At 34.7% G+C, this 21,260-nt stretch overlaps 1 protein-coding gene across 1 annotated transcript in view; it reads left to right on the top strand.

The window, feature by feature from the left end:
- The first annotated feature begins 10,616 nt into the window (after nucleotides 1-10,616).
- LOC118193937 (meiotic recombination protein REC114-like) overlaps nucleotides 10,617-21,260 on the top strand; it is a 60,125-nt gene continuing 49,481 nt past the window's right edge. Inside the window, exons 1-3 of the mRNA XM_085819692.1 lie at nucleotides 10,617-10,763; nucleotides 12,160-12,243; nucleotides 20,695-20,778. Of these exons, the coding sequence (XP_085675818.1) occupies nucleotides 10,638-10,763; nucleotides 12,160-12,243; nucleotides 20,695-20,778 (294 nt within the window). The 5' untranslated portion in view covers nucleotides 10,617-10,637. The remainder of the gene's footprint in view (nucleotides 10,764-12,159; nucleotides 12,244-20,694; nucleotides 20,779-21,260) is intronic.

Raw genomic sequence — 21,260 nt, 5'->3', positions numbered from 1 at the left:
AGGAAACAGTTTTTCACAGATGATTCAGTATTTCTCATTCAATTAATTCAGTTCTCACTTCGCGACAATGCAAAAATACATAAAAACTCAAAATATGTATACTTCAAATTACGAAGTAAATCATAAAAAACTTATTTCCTCAAAAAAATTCCAGAAAGGATTAAGCATGATTTAATTCGCAATAATAAATGAAGGCCTTATCTTTGTTGTTGCGAAGCTTAGTCTCTCTAGATTAGCAACACATCTACTATTCTGCTCTTCAAATGTAAACAAACATGTCTGCTCTGTTATTTTAAAATTAGGCTTAACCGCACTTAAACAGTTTTTATAGTGTTGATAATTCTACAAATATTGCTTACAGATTTCCTAAAGGCATAAAAACCTTAATCGGAAGATAGAAACAACCTAATTCAATAATTTTTAAAGCAAAAAATGCCCAATTTACAAAATTATATGAGTAAAGAATCTGAGATCACTGAGCCGGGTAATAAAGTGTATATATATATATAAAAATATATTTATATATGTTTGGTTAAGTCGATTGCAACCAAAATACGAGGTGCACATCTACATATATAGCAGTCTTATATGCAAAATTTCAACCTTCTGAGGCTACTCGTTTTTGAATTATGAGAGATACATAAGTATGTACGTGAAGACACCACAAAAAATTCTCTTCAGAATTCATTTTAAAGCAGTTTTATATTCTTTTGGAAGGAAAAGAATCTTTTATTCTGTCGTTACGTACAGATGTCACGCAAAAACATCGTTAAAGTGCATTCGATAACGGTAAAAATGGATATTTTCGTTGAAGTATGCTGCCTGAAACTTTTCGCGACTACAATAATGAATTTAAAAGCACTTAAGTAATAGAGATTTGACTTAGTTTAGATAAAAGAAGGAAACTTATCTGAAAAGTCCAGGCTTTGTTGTGTATCCTCACAATGTCTGCTTTGCCACTCCTAAACACTGGAGCTGAAAATCTTTGGAAATAGTTGTAGATTTTGTTGAGGGAACAAACTTCAGAAGTAACAAAAAATAGATTATCACTCGGAGGAGAGGAATATTTTTTACTTATTTTCGGAACGCTGCGAACGTGCCTTCCCTCGAAAAATAGAGTTTCAAACAGACAACGTTTACATCTGGAGTGACTGTACTACAGTATTAGGTTGGCTAAAAAGAGAAGACTCGTGGGGTGTATTTTTTCAGAACCGTGTTACAGAAATTAGGAACCTGACACATTTTCACGCATAGAGACACGTGTCTGGATTTATAAACCCTGAAGATCTGGCGCGTAGGTGTTGTTCAGTGCAGCAGTTATGCAATTTTAAATGCTGGGAATGCCCCAGCGGGTTGTATCTCCTACCTCGTAAATGGCCAGTTATGGAAACAAAGCTACCAAGAAATGCTTAAAAGAGAAAAGAAGAGAAATCATGTCTTCTATGGTAAATAGTCAATTAACAAACATTTGGAGAGATTATTTTTCCACTTATAGTAGAAATATCAGAGTAGTGGCACGGATTCTGCGTTTTCTCCATAACATTTCGCATGAAAACAAGTTAAAAGGTAACTTGAGCTTTGAGGAATTCAAAAAGCAGAAATTCTGTTTTTCATGTCCATAAGTTAAGTACTATACAAGACGAGAAGTTTCTTTTTAAAATGCAAGCCTTTAGAGAAAGAAGGGCTTCTGAGAATAATAGCCAAACTTGTGGACAGTCCTTAAAAAGAGGATTTTAAATACCCAGTCCTCTTTCCTGTCTGTGATGTCGTTCTCAAGTTAAGCCGTGAAGAGCATGAAAAAGAAATGCATGCAGGTTCTTCAATTTTACTTGCCAGGCTTAGGGAGAGATTTTGGATTCTTAAAGCTGAAAAGTTAGTAAAACAAATTCTAAACGTGTAACGTGCAAGCGTTACAGATCTAAACACTTAGAAGTTCCTTTCGCTCCGCTACCTAGAGATAGAGTTACTCAAACAGAACTCCAAAGCAGAGACCCCTGTCCCGGATGACCCTTCGGGTTTACCATATCGGGGTGATAATATCCAAGCTTTAGAGACCCCTTCAAGGGAGGCGCAGATCCAGAGTTACTCAGAAAAGAGTCTTTGAGGTATCTGATGTGGATAATGTTGATTCTCTCTACATGAAGTCAGATGGCAAAGCTTGGATCGTATTATTCACTTGCGCCATATTCTGAGTGGTCCATTTCGAATTAGTACAGTCACTGACTACAGATGCTTACATTTAAGCCTTAAGACGATTTATTGCAAGAGGCGGGATTTCAGTTCTTTACTCGGATAACGGCTCGAACATTGTAGGAACAAACAGTGCGTTTGAAGCATTAGACTGGGGCAAGACATCCGGGTTCTCAACCGCTCAAAAAATCACTTGGAAATTCATTCCCCCCACAGCCGCATGATGTGGTGGTAGGTGGGTGAGGAGAAGGCTCCAGGAACTTCTGTATAGAGTGTTAGGGAAATTCACCGTAGATTACGAACAGCTCAACATGATCTTATGTGACTGTGAATCAGTAATAAAAGCTAGACCACTGACTTACATACAAGATCACCCATGTGAATTGGTACTACTGACATCAGGAATGTTTATTCATGGAGGCAGCAACAATGATACTCCAGATTTTGACAATGTAGATCGATCTTCCTTGATAAAACGCATAAAGTACTTCTAGAAGTTACGTGAAAATATTAGACAAAGATCTAGAAAGGAGTGTCTTGCTCTTTTACTTTACAAGGGAGTAAGAAGAAATGATGTTTTAAACGTTAGGGATATTGTTCTAATTGGGCATGATCATGTACGAAGCCTCGATTGGCCTCTTGAAATAATTTTACAAATCTATCTTGGAATAGACAGCGCTCCGAAAGTTGCGAGACTAAGAACCTAGAGGGGGAGAGGATACGCCCTTTTCAAAGACTCTGTCCATTAGAAAGATGTCAGCAAAAACTGATGCTGATGTATTGAAAGCTTCTAGGAAAAATGACTTGTCCGTCAGAACTATTCCCGGCTCTTCCGTCGAAAACACTGGTACCATTGAAGTGAGATGCTCTCCCAAAATTATATCAGGAATATAAGAATTCCTCATCGAATGGATTTATGAAATTAATTTTTTATTTTTTTCAACTTTTGTAATTGTATAGGTATAGGACATAAGTTTTAGATTCTCAAATTTAAAAATTATGCTTGTTCTATATTTGAATTGTAAAATTAAATTTGTAAATTTTACTTAGCAAGGTGGGAGTATGTTAAAGATTGTACAATTATGAATATCGTTATTTAAACTTAACTACTGCTTCATCTATGATTTTCAATTTATGTTTTTGTAATCACTTTTTGGGTTATTGAATGGCAACGATTATTAATGCTATCAAGAAAAATATTCTTTTTTTACGTAATGTTTAGAACGCAGTGTTCTCAGCTTTTTTTATGTTGTTTATGTTAGCAATGCTAATTTAAGGCTGCATTTTAACTATCTAAATAGTTGTTAATTTTTAAAATTATCGTATTCTTTCATCTGTAGAGCTTGTAGCTCATTTGAGCGATTTAAAAGGCATCCGTAATTTTTTATTTGCAGTTGTTCTTTACACGTGTGTCAAACTTTAAAAGAATAGTCCAATCAATCACTTAAATTCAGATTTATTAATCTTTACATCTAAAAACAAACGAAAGCTACAACTCAAAAACAAATTCATGGAATACAGAAAACATTGCCCCCCCCACACACACGAAAAAAAATCATTAAAAGTTATCAGGTTCAGTGTTCCGCCTTACTTGCTTGGGGAACATTCAAGAACCTGACTCGGAACAGGGAGCTTACTAAAACTATGTTCAATAAATGTGGGAAGTAGACAAGATACACAGGAAGGGTATACGAAACCCTTTATTTTTCACTCTTTACAATAATTTCCGGACTTCGGAATACAGAGACCAACCACTTGTGGTCTGAACGTAAGAATATAAAAATATTAACTAAACTCTAACTTAACTTTGGAATAATAAACAAGGGCCTACGTGGAAGATTGGCCGTATATTAACAGGAAGTCGTATGTAGTACAGAGAACTGTTAACACTACAATACGTTTAAAATTATTAAGAGGATTAAACCTTTGGCCTGGAAGGCAACCAGCAACCGAGTAAAACTGCTAAGGCAAGCGGCCTGCTTCTACTAACTCCTTCCTCTCTCTCGCTTGGCAAAAAGCCACAACTTAAGTACTTGGCGTTCGCCAGACAAATTTGCATAAATAAGTTAGAGCTTTTAATTCTGGCCGGAAGTAGAAAATAAGAAGTGATAGTAAAGATTTAAAATAAAATAAACGTTAGTAAAACTTAAGATCCTTACAAAGTCTCTAAAATTACTTCTCGTTCAAGAGTGACTTCATATTTCATGGAACTCTTAACAATTTTTCCTTTCAATTAGCTAGGTAACAGAACCAAATTAGCAATCAGTTACCAAACAAAAATAAACATATCTTAATCCAGCTTTTCCCCATATTAAGCATATAAGCTTTACCATCTGACTTGATGTGGATTATAGAGAGAATCAACATAATCCACATCAGATACCTCAAAGATTCTCGTCTGAGTAACTTTGGATCTGCGCCGCCGTCGAAGAGGTCTCTATAGCTTGGATATTATTACCACGATATGGTAGACCCGAAGGGTCATCCAGGACGGTGGTCCTCGCTTTGGAGTTCTGTCTGAGTAACTCTTGTCCGTAGCTGCAGCTCCTCATATGATATTTACTTCTGTTGGCATAATCAAATGTCGCCCACATCCTTAAAGGAGCCAAACTGTAGCCACCAAGGAGGCTGTTTGAAGAATACCCATCAGATGTAAGCCATTAAAAAATCGCGTATATATTCATAATTTTTAACATTGTTTTACTTCATTAACATCAAATTAATAATCAATGTGATAGACGAGCCTACAAATCACTGCACCTTCTCTCGAAACGTGGAGAAAAACTGGACACGTCCAACCCCATTTCCTTTTCCATGTTAATTTTTGCTCTATACTTGCTTTTTATTACAGGGACTGCCGAAAACCAAGCTTGACACAGACAGAGCGCTATTGTTAAATGGATCTTGAATCCACGCAAAAATTTTTACTTTGAAAGTATCTGGTACGAACGAGAGGTTTCCGCCAAAAAACTTTCTTAATAAAATTAGGGAAAAAGCCATGAAAGCAGTACCTTTAGAGCGGGTAGTAATCACCACCCAAATCTATGATTTTCTTCCAATGTTTGGGTAGATTTTATAAGCCTTCGGCCCAGAAACTTGGTGGCCGCGACTCCAAAAACAAATCAACCTCATTTCGGACGTTCTGTGCAGAATGGAAGATAGCACAAGCAAGATGTAGCTGCAGGGGGGAAAACAGATGTCTGAAGGAGCGATGTCGATGCTATATAGTGGGCGTAACAAAAGATCCCATTCCAATCCGTACAGAGTCCAGCCGGTGAATGCAGACATATGTGGTCTTGCATTATCTTGATGGAACATCACCTTTTTGCGCCGGAACTCACTTCGATGTTTTTCCTTGAGAGTATCATCAACACGGATTAGCATCTCGCTGTACAGCTTACTGTCGAGGGTTTTACCTTTTTCCAGCTACTCTTTGCGGATAATACCAGAGATATCCTGTCAGATACAAAGCATGATCCTTTTTTTTAGTTAAATTGTGCTTTGCAACGCTGCCAACGGCGTCGCCGGGCGCAGACCAACTCCCTTTTCGGCCTGTATTGTTGAAGTAAATCCAATTTTCATCACAGGTGACGATCCAGTCCAGACTTTTATCCTTGCGTTGATATTCGAGCGGATTAGTGCAGGCCCGAACATTTTTTGTGTCCTTATCTGTTTGAGTCAATTCGTGCGGCACCCAGCGATTAAACTTGTACGTTAAGTTTATATAATGCATAGCGCGATTAATGGACATGGCACTAACTCCTTAGCAAGCTCTCGAATTGTTGCATACTGATCTTCTTCCATGTGTTCTCACAGGCGGGCCTCATCAACATGAGTGGGCCAGCTAGTGCACTCTGCTTCTTGAATATTATAGGTCTTGATTTTGATCTTTCGGTACCAAACCTTCATAGTGTCATATGATACAACATTAGTACCGAAAGTTTTACACATGATTTGGTGACATTTCGTAACTGACTTTCAGACACCTCGTACTTAATGGTAACGATAGCTTTTTTACAACTTTCACAAACACGCAAACGCGAACTGTTTGCGCAGACGATATTTACGGTGACAGGAAACTTTCGTTAAAACCCGATAATTAGCTGTGATAAGTGCCCTTCAAATGGGGGTTTTATATCTTGAAAAAGATCAGGTTCATTTGACATCAAAATTTTCTGCAATATTAAAAAATAATCTTCCTCTGCATTTTTATTCCGCTTTCTTCTCCTTAGAATGAGCCTTTTCCTCTTTTTAATGAAAACAGATATTTTATTTTCGTTGATGCATGTGTTTTTCTTGCAGAGAGAGACCAAGGGAATTCAGCTTTTCAAAAATATCGCACAAATATTCCAGTTTTATTAAAAAACCGGCATCAGCAAAATTCTTCTTCATCTTTTTATCCTTCGTCTTTAATGATGTAAGGATTATATTAATTTTATTAACAGTTAAATTTTAAGTTAAAGTTCCTTTCCTGTCAAATTCTTAACTTCAACTTACTACTTCAGGCCAGAACGTAGTTTTGGAATATTGCTGAATATTTAATGAGGAGGAGCTGTATTTAAGCCACGAAGTTACTTACAGTCAGAGAAAATCAGAGTTTCTGATTTACGCGCGTCTGCCTTTTGGCCACTCTCTCTCTCAAAGCTGTTATTACGCTCGGCCGTACTCAGGCCCTTGCTAAGCTTCGTAGTCAAATAAGTTAAGGTGCCAACTCGATTTGAATCTTGATAGTTTCGGCTCTATTTCTTTAGTTAATCTTAGTTTTAGTTTAATTCTTAATCTTTTAAGCTCAAGCCCAAGTTTCGGCTTTGTTTGTATACTCCCAGGCGGAGTTTTGTTAAATCTTATTAGAATAAAAGGGTTAGTTGCCCTTCTATCTTGTTGTTTCTTGCCACCCGAACTTAAGCGATTATTCGCTTATCAGTTCTTAAGATTCTTCACTTCCAACATTAACTTAGAATTACAAATGAAATTACAATTACAAATGAAATTAGAATTACAAATGAATTACTACAATGAAAATAAAAATTTCTCTCTGCAGTTTAAAGGTACGTGACAAAACATTGCCACGAGAGAATCATCGTGCACTGTTACAGCACAACAAAGACGAGTGTTCCGTTCCCATATCCTCACACAATTAAAAAAAAAAAAAAAAAAAAAAAAACTTTGCTTTTAACGGACGAGATTTTATAAAATTTACCACATTCAACACACTTTTTAACAACTGACTCAGATGATTTGACACAAGCGCTTTTCTATGAATAATGCAATATATCCACAGTGCATTTGATGATTTGCTTCGAATAAATGCATATGATCCTTCACAGCATCCAGACTTGGAGCGAGCGCCATCAGTATAGACACCGATGCACTTAGGGCAATTGAAATTATTCTCGGATATGAATGTATCAAGAATCTCGAACAGGTTTTGAGCCATTGCTCCTGCAATAATATTTTTATAAAACAGAAGGTCTTCTTTAATATTATTACCATCTATAAACCGCACACAGCTTATCAAATGAGCATCCGTAATATTATCCGTAGCTTCATCTAACTGCAATCCAAATTCCCCTTCTTTATTTTTTCCAATTAATTAGTAGTTGATAATGTACTCCAAATGCTGTATTCTTGAACAAATTGTGTTATTGGACAAAGGCACTTTTAAAAGCAGGTTTCTCGCAGACTCATCAACCGTAATGTTCACCATACCTATAGCAGCCGGTAAAATAAATTCTTCTGCGATGGTATGAGGTTTCTTATATTTCGAGATTCTGTAATCCACCTTGTAAGATGCTAGTAAAGTATTGTTTGGTATTGATGTAGTCTTAAGAAACGTATTTTTTGTTGTTTCAATTCTTTTAACTTCCCGGCCAAAAAATCACGAGGTTTGCCAACCATGCTGTGGGATTAGCTTCTAAATGGCGCTTCAATTTACTTGAAAGCATACACTCCGCTGCTAAAACTTTCATACATAATACACATTGTGATATCTCTTGAACATTGAATTCTCTTGATGTAAAACCAAATTCTAAATAACTGCCATCATATTTACGATATTTTTGTTTCTTCATAGTCAAGCCACTGCTTGAAGACATACTTTCTTTATCTATTACGTCTTCTATTGCGTTTACTACTGTTCCAAAATTGGTCATTCAAATATAAAAAAGCCAACAAATCACAAGACTACTTATTTATCAAAGACAACAAACAAGAAGTTATATAACACTAACTATAGTACATGAACTAATTTATATCGCCGCTTATTTATATGAAGCTCTGAGGTTAATTTCACTAGACTTAAATTATAAACCAACTGACTGAATCTAGTTTGCAACGCTAGCTTATATGCTTTTCGCAAAATCTTCCAGAACAGTCCAAAGCTGTCATGAAGGGTCTACGCACCTTGATGTGTCTATATTAACAGTCAGCCTAAGAGGAGAATCCTGGATATAGTAGAAAGTGTATGCGTCCGCCGTAGAATATAATTCTACCACCTCGAGATGTCGTATTGTAAAAATTACGCTATGAAATTTAAATTTTGTTGAGCAAAGAGGACGGAATAAAAAGTGGATAGATTACGTTACATCCAGAGTTTTCTTTAAAAATTTGCTATTATCATATCAGTCATCGGGTGACCAATAGTAAGACATCCCCCTTTTTAGCATTATTAGCGAAACTGCAAACCCCATTCTCGATGATAAAAGAAATTGAAACACTCACTCATTCACTAAGCGAGAGAAGAAAGCAATTGTTATGGCGTCCGCTTCATCTTTGACAGATGAAGATTTGACAGATTTTCTTTGATGAGTATGATTTCAAAACCTTAAGAGACTAAAAAACCACTACGCAGTTCCGTTAAGATTATCGGTATGAATGTTTTTTTTTTTTTTTTTTTTTTTTTTTTTTTTTTCCAAATTATGGTAGCATTTCCCTGATAAATCTGGTAATGAAATAGTTACTTTTGCTGCCGATTTGACTGGCATTTCTGTGACAAGCATAAATCACATGAAATCTCACCTGAAAGAAAATGGTGGATTTACGACTCCGAGGGAAAAAATGATCTCTGAAAATCGGTAGACGCAGACTCTAATAAAACGACATGATGTAGTAACTTCATTAACAATACGAAGAAAATTTCACCGTTTCTTTTTACGGAATAAGAGGTTGGAAGGGTCGTTCTAGCCTTGTGCGTTTCTCAAATTAGATTATCGTGAGATATCTCGCGATTCAATTAATTATGAAGCTTTAACAATATTTCGCGGCGCCCCTGTGAAGAGGCCGCGGCTTCCCAAGGCACCGCGTTTCACAGTTTGAAAACCGCTGATCTAGTGTTTTTGTATACGTTGCATCGTTATGTACACACAGATATATGCCTTCGCATTTCCTTCTTGACTTTTGGAGAATCTGAGAGCTCATCTTTCGAAAAGCTTCACGCAATTCTTCATATGAGTTGACCACTCCTCTGTAATAAATGGAATAGCTTCGTGGAGCTTCTAGCTTCTTCGTGGAGAACAAGAATGCAGATGTTGGAGAACTATGCAAAATCCAGTTACCTACAATTTCCACGTAATTAGATTTTGCATATCGAGAAAATCACGCACACGAAAATTCATGTGGGGAGTTTCTTCCTATTGTACCCACCCAAGAAGCATGGGATACGGGGACAGTATAATTTTTTGACATTTCATATTTTTTGGGGAAGGGGGTTCAAAACGGGAACATATAACCAGCCTAGTGTAACTAGAAAGTTGATTTTAGACGCTAATACTGATGTGATATCTGCACGTCAAATTCACTATTAATAACCGACTTATTCTGTCTGAGTTAATTTAAACAAAATATCTTTCACATTCAGAAAAAAATATGTCCAATTTGGTTGACTCTAGAAGAATAAAACTTATGATAAGTTAAACTAGTATATTCTCAGTTGGCTAATTATAAATGTAAGAAAGTATAGAAAAGAAAATGGCATCAATATTATTTTCTTAATTTTAATATATACCCTTTTTCCTAATCGATTTATATTACACAATCTCTCAGAAAATCATTATTTTCATGCTTAATTAAAATTATTCTACAGCAAGTTCTGGTCGTATAAAAAGCAAAAGAATGTCGAAATACCATTGCCAGTCTAAATCATTACATTTTTTCTGCTATTTTTAATCTTTAAAAATGGTTGAGCTTCTGTTACTAATTCTAATATATTCGTATAAGAGTTACCTAAAATTATAACACTTTTATTTCTTATTTAATGCACTAATTTCGTATAAAATTGCTGGACGCAAAAAATTAATCAATCCTATTTTTTCCCCCTCTGTACATTTCAGTTCTTGCGTTATACAGCAGCCCACTTTAATTTTTGCATTACTTTCGATTGTTTTAGGATATCGTCTGCAGTCACTGATTCAAAAATAAATCGCGAAAAGAAAAAGGAATAACATTATTCCATGGCTTCTTCGGTAAAATATAGTTGGCGTCTCAAAAAGTATGCAAAATTTCTTTACGAAGATGATTTGAATGAATACGATGAAGAAGCTGAAACAATGGACGTCCCTTGCAAAGGCACTTGGAGAGTAAGTTAGAGAATTGTCCAGGTATATTTGTTTAGAATAATGTGTAAAAATACAGTTGAACGCCTACTTTCGTAGTATTAAGATATGCCTGCTCACGCAGCTGAATTTTCTTCGCCCACGGGTGTTGGTACTTCCCTAGTACCATTTATTTGAAAATATATTTGCCTAGTGCACTTTAATGCGATCTACTGGCGAAAACTCTTTAGTAGTTAATGACCAGAAAAAAGTAAGTCATAAAAATACAGTAGAGCTCCAAACTATCGGACTGACTAGGACGAAGCCCACCTGGCTATTAAAAAAAAGAAGAATGATGATATTTTTGTTTTATAGGATAGAACGTAAAAATATAGAGAAAAAATTACGCTAGTTAAAATTTTCAAATTCCAGCTTTTTTCTAAATGGGGATTTAAAGCTGATACTTTTATATTCATTTGCGTTTGACGAAGAGAGGATCTCTCAGAAATTTGCATTTGAAAATTTGTCAAGTTGTTTTTAGCAATATATGTATACCTAGCCAAAAAATTTTAATTGATAATAACTCTAATAACTCTTTCAGTTATTACTCAAACCTTGCTAGCTTGAGTCACATAGCCAAAATTTGAAATACAGATCTACAACCAACCGTTAATAGCACGTTTGATTCTGCAAGCTTTCTGAAACACATGTATGCTATTTTTAGAGTGTACTGTCAAAAATGAGTATGTATAATTGCATATTAATTTGTGTGCATATATTCAGAAAAGGAAGAGTTATATGAGATTTCTTAATTGAGCATAGTCATTCCCATTATTAAGAATCCGCATTAAGCTAATATGTGTTATTCACACATAATACCAGTTTATGTTATTCACACATGATGCCAATATATAAGTCATAACTTTTTATATACACGGTGCCCCGTAATTTATCTTATAATATTTGAGTAATGACTAATGATGTTAAAACAAAGCGAAAACTGTTTCCAGATTTTAAAAATGAAGCTTGATAAGTAAACAAAAATTTTTCAGAGTTACTCATATTCCCAGCGGGAAGTAGCTTCAGTAAATTAATGTAATTTTGTGTAATTAATGTTCCTTTCCTTTTCAAAAACGCTTTGACATGATAAAATGATAAATAAGGCCACATTCAACAGTCATTTTTTTAGCAGAACTGCGCTTTCTTCATATTTGGGGTTAAAGAGAAAATATTACAGGTTTTCTATACTAGAATTTTCGCCATGAAGTTGTTTCAAAGAAAAACAAATGCTTTTTGTTTCCCAATACTGCCACCTATTTTCACTCGTTGTAATACTCATTATATTGCCCACTCTGTATGTACAATCAAGTGGGTATCTAATTAACATTTTAGAACATCAAATAATGCTCTTAGATTAATTATTTATGTATTTTGAAAACAGCTGTATTCTGGAAATGGCATGGACCTCATTTTATCCTATTTAGAGTCAGACCATTTTCTGTTGTCAAGAGGTGATATTATATTGGTAAGTTCACTTTTTTCTTCCTCTTCCCCCCTCTTCTTTTCTTTTTTCCATTTCTCTTTCTTTTGTGTATATGCAAGTCCCAGTGTGACTATGTAAGGTATTTAGTTTTTGATTTAATGCTGATTCTTTTTCATCGAAATAAATTAATTTTCATAGTAACAAATGCAGATTCTTTAAGTGACTATATTAGAAAAATGTATAAGTAAAATTCCTTTAGAAGAACAATATTACTATAAATAAATAATAAAATAAGTGTTAAATAAACAAAAGATTAAAGAAGAGTTCTAAAATCCGAAAGAAAGTTCATACCAGCAGCTAAAAGAGCAAGTTAATAAAAATAGCATTATAAGTTCTTGAGAAAAAAGGCAACTGATGCGGGAAATAAATAACAATAATATTCACTCTCTGAGCAAAATAACCACTGCATAATCGTAAGGAAAAATTAAGAAATTCTTGTTACAATTCTCTTAAGTTAGTTGGCTTTTTTTGTTTTAGAACTCCGCTGCATTATTCTTTTATTTATTTCTTTCTGACTTTGAAATGCTATTCAGACTTGAAAAAGAACCGATTTTGTGCAAAACTTATGTTTTATAATTACAATGTTTATTATTATAATGCTTTAACGTTTTTGATATAATTAGCTCGTTTTTATAAGCTTTTAATTAGTTCAGTCATGGTAATTTATTGTGGGTGAAATTTTGTCATCAATTTTTAAGCTATTTTCTAGTACGGTATTTAGTCTAGTACGGTGGAGTCTCTTTTTTTCTTTTTTGTTCTCCCCTCTTCCCAAGATTCGATTTACATTTTTTTTTTTTTTTAAACATAATGTTTAAACGATTTTCGGCACATCTATGCGTTTAACGAACAAACTAAGTACACCAGAATTTTACTATTTGCAGCACAGAATAGAACGAAATAAAAACCTGTTCAATGAATTTGTATGAATATTTTAATTTAATTCCTGAATTTTGGGTGAATTTTTGAAAATCGCTTGATTTTGAAGATTGTCTGACGTTTATGATTTTAAAATTTAAAGAACTAAAAATATATCAGATATAAAGTTTTGAAATTCTCACAGATTATAAAACAAACCATATTATATATTTTTTGTAAATGTGTTGCAGTCTAATTCAGATAGATATCGCAGGAGAGATGTTTTATAGCGGAAAAATTGCTCTTGAGTTTGCCATCTTGTCTCAGCAAAATGAAGAATTAGCGATATTCTTTTTTTACTTCCTTGTACGAAGTAAAGGAAGTAATTTAATTGCGAAAAATTTAGGGTATCATATTTCAACTAAAATAACCATTTTGACCGCTCTCGAACCATTTGAAGATTTTTTTGTGTGACATTTGTATGTATAGACGGAATAAAGAACTTTTTCCTCAGCCCATTAGCCCGGAAGGGCTATTAATTTCGCTTTGGCATGGATTGCGTTCATTCAATATAAACCGCGAATCACTTTTTAAAGTGTTGCCACCAAATACTGGAACCCTGCATTATATTTAAAGATTAAATAATGAACAAACTGCATAAATGTTGTATGTTTCTTGTATTGTCATAAAACTGAGCGCGAGACTTTGCATCAGAAATTCTAAAGATATGCTCTTTAAAATTATTTTGTGAATTTGCTGTTGAATTGAATTTTATGGTTAAGTGCAAAGAACATGATATTTAATAAATAAAGGTAAGCCCATTTTTTTTTTTTTTTTTTTTTTTTTTTTTAAGCACAATATTTTTTTCCCCCTCGAAATCGGATCTTAAATCTTAAAATGTATTTAAAACAGATTCAGAAGAGATTTTTTTCGTAATGTATATTCCTATCATGTTACCTGGCTCGGTGAGCTCATTCATTTTATTATTATATGTTGGTAAATTGTGCAATTTTTTGCTTTAAAATTGATTGAATTATGTTGTTTTTATGTTCCGGTTAATGTTTTTATGCCTTTAGTTAATCTGCATGAATAGTTTAATCAACAATTTAAAAGTTTAAGTGGCACTAGGCCTAACAAGCCACCATTTGTTTGCATTTGAAACTCTTAGTAGAATACAGTCAGTTGTTGCACCAATTTCAGTGTCGTTTCGTCGAATGGGACTGAAAATAAACTTTCAATTTTGTGCACCGAAAATGAGGTCTTCTTGCCAGTTGGCCGAACTGTTAGTAAAAGGGGCTTTGACCCTGAAGGCCTATTGTTTTCGTTTTGCGATTTTGCGTTGGTTCACTATAAATGTTCACTAATGTTCACTATAAATGTTTCACTTTTCAAACTGTTGCCACATTATATTTGTACTGCAATATATTTGAAGGAATTAAATCATGAAAAATCTACATAAATGTATGTGTATTTCTTGCACTGTGATAAAACAACGGTACATAGACCCATCGAATTTTGAATGATGTGATCCTATTGCGAATATGGGCATGTGGAAGCCCAAATTTGAAATTTGGAATTTGTTTTATTACCGATTTCATATTTTGTAAAACTTTTAACGAATTTTTGATTAACAAAACTCAAGGATTTCAAAGCGAGCAATGGCAACATTGTACAGAAAAAACATTTTTATCCCCAGCGCGCGAGACTCTGTATCGGAAATTCTAAAGATATGCTCAATTTAAAACTACTTTGCGATATTGCTCTTGAACTGAATTTTATGGTTTAAGTGGGAAGAACGTGATATTTAATAAATAAAGGTAACAGGCAAGTTGTTAAAAAGAACGCCCTTTGTACGTAATTTAAAATCTGAAACATTTCAGATTTTTATTTTTTTACTTGTATTTTATTTTTCTTGCTTTGGAGTAGAAACTCTAATTTTAATTGTAAATAATTTTTTTAAACCTGTTAAATGTACTTGGTATTTTAAATATTTTCTATATTTTACAATTTTTAATGAAGATATTTTAAGTTTTTACGTATTTTAAATGAGTACTGAATTGACTGAATGAGAAATATATCGATAATGAAATTCTTGGAAACAACTTTCAATGAAGCGCAGCAAAAAATGAGTATGATTTAATAAGCCGTACAAGGAAGTCATGTGGTGTCAACATCAGTTTCACTTTAGCACTAAGCATGGCCCGCGCTAAGCAATTTGCCGAACGATGCAAACTCTATGGACCCTAAATTCTACTGCCGAACAACTTCCTAAATTCTAAAACACGTTCCACCCCTAAATTTGGTTGCGCAGCACTTCCTTTAAATTCTAAAATTTTAAATTTTAAATTCTAAATTTCCCTAAACTTTTTTGCACGTTGCTTCTTTAAATTCTAAAAGTTTTGTCACCCGATGAGACCACACCGGTTCTTGGCTCTAGTGCCGGCTCTGACTTCAAGTAAAATGTTGTTTTGACATTATTATATCCAGTTCCGGAACTGAATATTCAAAGCGATTTCTTCATTCCCTGAATAACGTTCAGTTACTTTTCTTTATTTCATAAACTAAATATATACACTCTTTTGCAAAAAAAATTGAAGCACCAAAAAAGACTTTTGCGATCGTGACGAAATTCGGTATGCAAAAACATCTTGATCGGACATGCAAATGATCAAAGTTTCAAGGCAAATGAACAGGAATTGCGATTATAGCGCGCATTTCTAGTGCGCAATTCGCAAAGTATAAAACCCGTAACGAGAGTGGAAAATTTTTCTTACTGCCATTGTAATTCCGTAAAGAAGCAACTAAAGATGCCATTACGACGATATCGAAGACCTTACAGACAACTAAACGACTTCGAACGTGGTCGCATTGTAGGGTTGCGTGAAGCAGGATGGTCCTTCCGAGAAATAGGCCGTCACCTGCAGCGTACAGACACTGCTGTGCAAAGATGTTGGCAGCAGTGGTTGCTACAAGGAAATTGCCGACGAAATGATGGCTCTGGAAGACCAAGGAGCACAAATGCGAAGCAAAATAGGATGACTGTTCGCCAGACCCCGAAGCTCCCCAACGGTATCATTGTCGACTATTCAACGCACTACAGCCAGGTCTATACCTCCCGTGGTACCGTCTGACATCTCACGGCGCTTGTATGAGGCGGGGTTACGCTCACAGAGGCCTTTAAGACATTTGCCTTTGACTCCACAACATCGGCGGAGTCGTCTGGAGCAGTGTCGCAGCCGATCATCATGGCTGCCACCAGACTGGCATCGTATAGTGTTGAATCCCGCTTCACTCTTGAAGCAGATGATCACTGTGTTCGTGTGTGAAGAGGAAGGGGCCAGAGGTCCCAATCAGCCTTTGTTTTACAAAGTCATAATCCCTGGTGTGATGGTGTGGGGCGTTATTTCTTATGACAGCAGGTCATCTTTACACATCCTCCGTACATCTTTAACAGCTCAACGACATGTTGATATCCTGCAACCGGTTAGCATATTTCACAAGTGCACATCAGCGTAGCCACTGAGGGAGGGGTTTCGAAAATGAACCAATGAGCTGCTATTGTTCTTGTGACGCTAAATCGTCGGTGCATGTGAGCGTATGTTGTTTACGTTTTAATTTGCATTCGTTTCGCAGTTATAAATATATGGCGTATTATTAGAAAATCTCGTAGTGGTTTTTGTTTTCTGAGTTGGATTAATCGCTGACATTTCACTTTCGCGATTTTTATCGCGCATTAATATTAGGATTAATGTTCACGGCATATTATGTGGATTAAGAGAATTCAAGTGTATATATTTTTTAATTCAGCTGAGAATGACTGAAAGTGTTACAATGAATCTAGTGTTTCTTCAGTACTTGCATTCTTTTGATTTTAAAGTGTAAGATTCAGAAAACATATAATCTTATTATATCCACTGTTAACATTAAAAAATTATATGTGAATAAATTGAATGTACTCGTTGTGAATACGATAAATTCACTCTGTTTGATGAATATTTCTTGTGTAGACAGTACATTTAAGAGTGAGCAGTTATTAAATGCGAAATTTAACACACTAAATGTATACGAATGCAAATTAGTAAAGTTCACTTTGAATAAAATTCTGCATTGGTTATTATTATAGAACATCTTTTTCATATAGACTGCAATAAAAAGTGCTGACTTCTATTTACATATATAATTGGTGTCAATATTTTTCTTATACGCATAGTTTTATGTAAAGATAGCATTTGGGCTCAGATGTTTATCACATATTTCTTTCTTCATCTTATTTACCACTTACCAAATAATATTTCACATCAATATTTTTGCGAAGTATTCAACATGTGTTTGTATTTATTTCAACCAGGTAGTGAAATCTTCATAATTTCCTGTAATTGATTTAACTTCGCAATGAAAAGTTTCAGAAGCAATCGACGATGCTTTAATTATTTTGTACAGAAAGTTGCGTGGCAGAATATTTTCAACCATCTTATTTAAAGCACGCGAAACGTCATGTGACATGACAGAAATATTACTGGATGCTCATTGGTCCATCCTAGAAGCCACTCCCTCGGTGGCTTCACAGATGTACACTTGTGAAATATGCGACCGGTTACATTACCCTTCGTGGCACTTCATCCTGGGACCATTTTCCCACAAGATAATGCCAGGCCACATACCGCTCGCATATCTCTGGGCTGTCTCCTTGCGGTTGATACGCTTTCTTGACCAGCAAGGTCACCAGACCCTTCACCAATCGAGCATTTCTGGGGCATAGTAGATCTGGACCACAAAATATCGCAGATCTGGAGCGACAACTGATGAATGCCTGGTAGGATGTGGCTCAGGATGACATTAGGAACCTCTACCACTCCTTTCCTCGATGAATTCAAGCATGCATTGCGGCCAGGGAAGGTTCGACCAACTACTAATTTGAGCACTTAATGGGTGATTGTGAGTCGTTAACAAATACTATGACCTTGAGTTTTTAATCATTTTATTATCTGTGTATGAGCTATACACATATCCAATTTCATCAAAAACAACCACTTCCTTCATGGTGCTTCGATTTTTTTGCAAAAGAGTGTATATAAAAGGAAGAGTCTGTCTGTGTGTGTGTCTTTTGTTCGTGCTGCGCGTAAGTTAATAGACCCAGGGTTACGAAATTTGGTACATAGGTGCATCTAGACAAGAGCCAGTCACCTCGAAGTAATTTTTTCAAAATTCGAAAGAGTTTTTTATTTTATGTGCAGCAATGGCACAGGCTGCTGATATCTGACTGTTGCCATTATTGCTATTGAAATCAGCACTGTTGCCACTCGGAAAAATAAGCACAATAATTCTGTGCAGTTTTTAAATGTTTCTCTTGGATACGCTTGTCGACAGAAGCCAACGGGAAGTTGGTTAATTTATTTATTAGGATAATTAATATTTGTATGTAGGGATATTGCTTATTTCATTGTAATTTGTTTTATATATCTAATACACTTTTGTCGATTTTTTTGTTTTTGTTTTTGTTTTCATAAAGTTGTTCTGAAGATTAAAATTCTGTGCAGTTTTTAAATTTAATGTTTGGTGTTCCCTTTAGGTATTTTCCCACCAAATTTAAAAGCCAGACGAAGGCTAATCACATAGCGATTAGTTTTCTTACAATTTTTTGCTTTTGTTTTAACAAAACTAAAAATGTCATCATTGATAACGTGTAATTGAGACTAAAAAACAGAAAATAAAATACAATTAAAAAAATATTAATTAATAAAAAAATTGAAAGCTTTCATATTTTACATTACACCAAAGGGGCGTTTTTTAAACGATTTCTGAGTTACCTTTACTTATCAAATATCATGTTCTTCGCACTTAAGCCATAAAATTTAATTCAACAGCAATATCACAAAACAATTTTTTAAATGAGCATATCTTTAGAATTTCCGACACACGGTCTCGCGCGCTGGAGATAATTCCCCCCCCCCGTACAGTGTTGCCATTGCTCGCTTTGAAATCGTTGAGTTTCTTAATCAAAAATTAGTTAAAGTGTTACAAAATATGAAATCAATAATAAAACAAATTCCAAATTAGGGCTTCCAGATGCCCACATTCCGAGGAGGATTACGTTATTCAAATTTTGATGGCTCTAGGTACTAAATAGAATGTAATTTATTTTATAACCCTAACGTTATTACTTTTAGATTTTAACCTTAATTATTACTACATTGATTAAAAGAAACCAAAGAAAAATCAATGAAATTTTCAAAACTTACCTGCACCAATTCAGGCACTATGATTATAATGCTCTTCGGAAGTCCTTATCAAGTGTGTTTAGCATCGCCTGTTTGGCAATGGTCGTAATATCCTTAACAGAATCAGTCCGTTTCACGGGGGAATGGTGTATACATCAGGGTACTTGGGCGTACACCCAGGTACCCTGGTGGTACCTGGTGTACGCCCAGGAATGGTGTATACACCAGGGTTGTTCGATGGGGGTCCTACCCCTATCGAACAACATTAAAAAAATTACTAATTATGTGAGCATTAACACAAAGAAAATTTCTAAATAATTAAAAAAAAAAAAAAAGAATTGAGCTATATGAAGAGATTTAAGTAACAAGAGATCTTGTAACCGTTGTATGACTGATCCAACAAATGCACATTGCGTTAGGATCGCTGTGTCATCTGCGTACATTGCGAGTGTCGTGTTGGGTGTTGTAAGAATGTCGTTCACATAAATATTAAAAAGTGTGGGTGTCAGGAGTTAACAGAATCAGTATCGAGGTCGTAATGAGTTTGATTCATAAAGCTGAAGAAATAAGTAAGAAGGAGCTGTATCCTAAAAAGAAAAAAAAAGGGGGGGACGACAACCATACGAAAATCGTTATAGAGCTCTACAGGACTTAATAGAAAAGCTTCTATATACGATTCTGTAAAAATTCTATAAAGCTATCACAGAACAGAATTGTACAGAAACGTTGCTTAGCAAAATCATATAGGAATTTTATAAAAACCTTTGAAAACGTCAATGACTTCTATTCTATGAATAGCATTCAATGAGAAAGTTTTCAAACTCTAGACTATATGCTAAAAATTCGTCCTTCCTCGCCAGTTAGGTAAATTTGTATTTTATGAAATAAGTGACAAAAGATACTTGACACAAAAGACATTACCTGCAAAGGGATAAGGTCTAATTATTTCACGATAGCATATCGAAAAAGAATGCCTCATTTAAAAAAAATTAAAAATTAAGAAAGAAACCTCTCATTTTATACCTGAATGCATTGGCGCTTTGAAATTTTTACCTGCTAATGAAGAATTCAGATTTTTCCTTTGTTGGAGAAGTTACACAATTAATGTATAGTTTTATATTTTATGCACACCTCAGTTAAATCATTTGAAGACCAGGTTTTAATTTAGATAAGATTGTGGAGTTCGGGTAATTTTATCTGGCTTAAGATCAGCCTCGTATAAATTTTCCTAGTAATGTAGCGTTTAATGCCTTGATGATAGTAAAAACTGGTTGAGTTAAAAGTTCAGCTAAACTTTATATTTTACAAATAAATGCATATAGTAGCATAGAAGACCATAACTTTTTCAATCCTATTTTAGGAGAGCTTTTCTCTGATCAACAGCAAGTCATGGATGAAAGGTGTAGCAAAAGAAGACAGCTTACTTCTTACATGTCAGCTTAAGGTAATGTAAGAGAAAATTTTAAAAAAATACTGTAATTTAGAGAGATTTTTTAACGAATTTTTGAATCTGAGAACACTATAAACATTTTTAGTAAGCATCGTGAATTTAAATTCCCGAGATGTATTAAGGAAATTGTGACAGTGTACACAATTCATTTCTAATAGCTGAGTGGCTTAATGACCCTGCAGTTCATATCTGTAGATACAGGGCTAGCATAAATGATTCATTCATTTTGAAAAAGATTATATTTTCAAAAGTATTACGCGTAAAATATATGAAATTGAAAAATATATGAAAAGAACCACAAACTCAAACACAAAGTTTTTTTCACTATTTCACCAAGTTACCCGGATAAGTGGAACATTGCTTCATCGCTGAATATCACCTTGGTGGCGAAATTTTCGTCCTCTAGGGCTTCTTCATGTTGACGAAAAAATCTAGTCGACGGGGGTAATCGCCCGGCTTTAATTTTCGCAAGAGCT

This window comes from Stegodyphus dumicola, chromosome 1 (genome assembly GCF_044657685.1).
Source record: "Stegodyphus dumicola isolate Sdum_Otavi_A_Nest chromosome 1, ASM4465768v1".
In the NCBI taxonomy this organism is placed as follows: domain Eukaryota; kingdom Metazoa; phylum Arthropoda; class Arachnida; order Araneae; family Eresidae; genus Stegodyphus; species Stegodyphus dumicola.
This window is presented reverse-complemented; position numbering and strand designations above follow the sequence as displayed.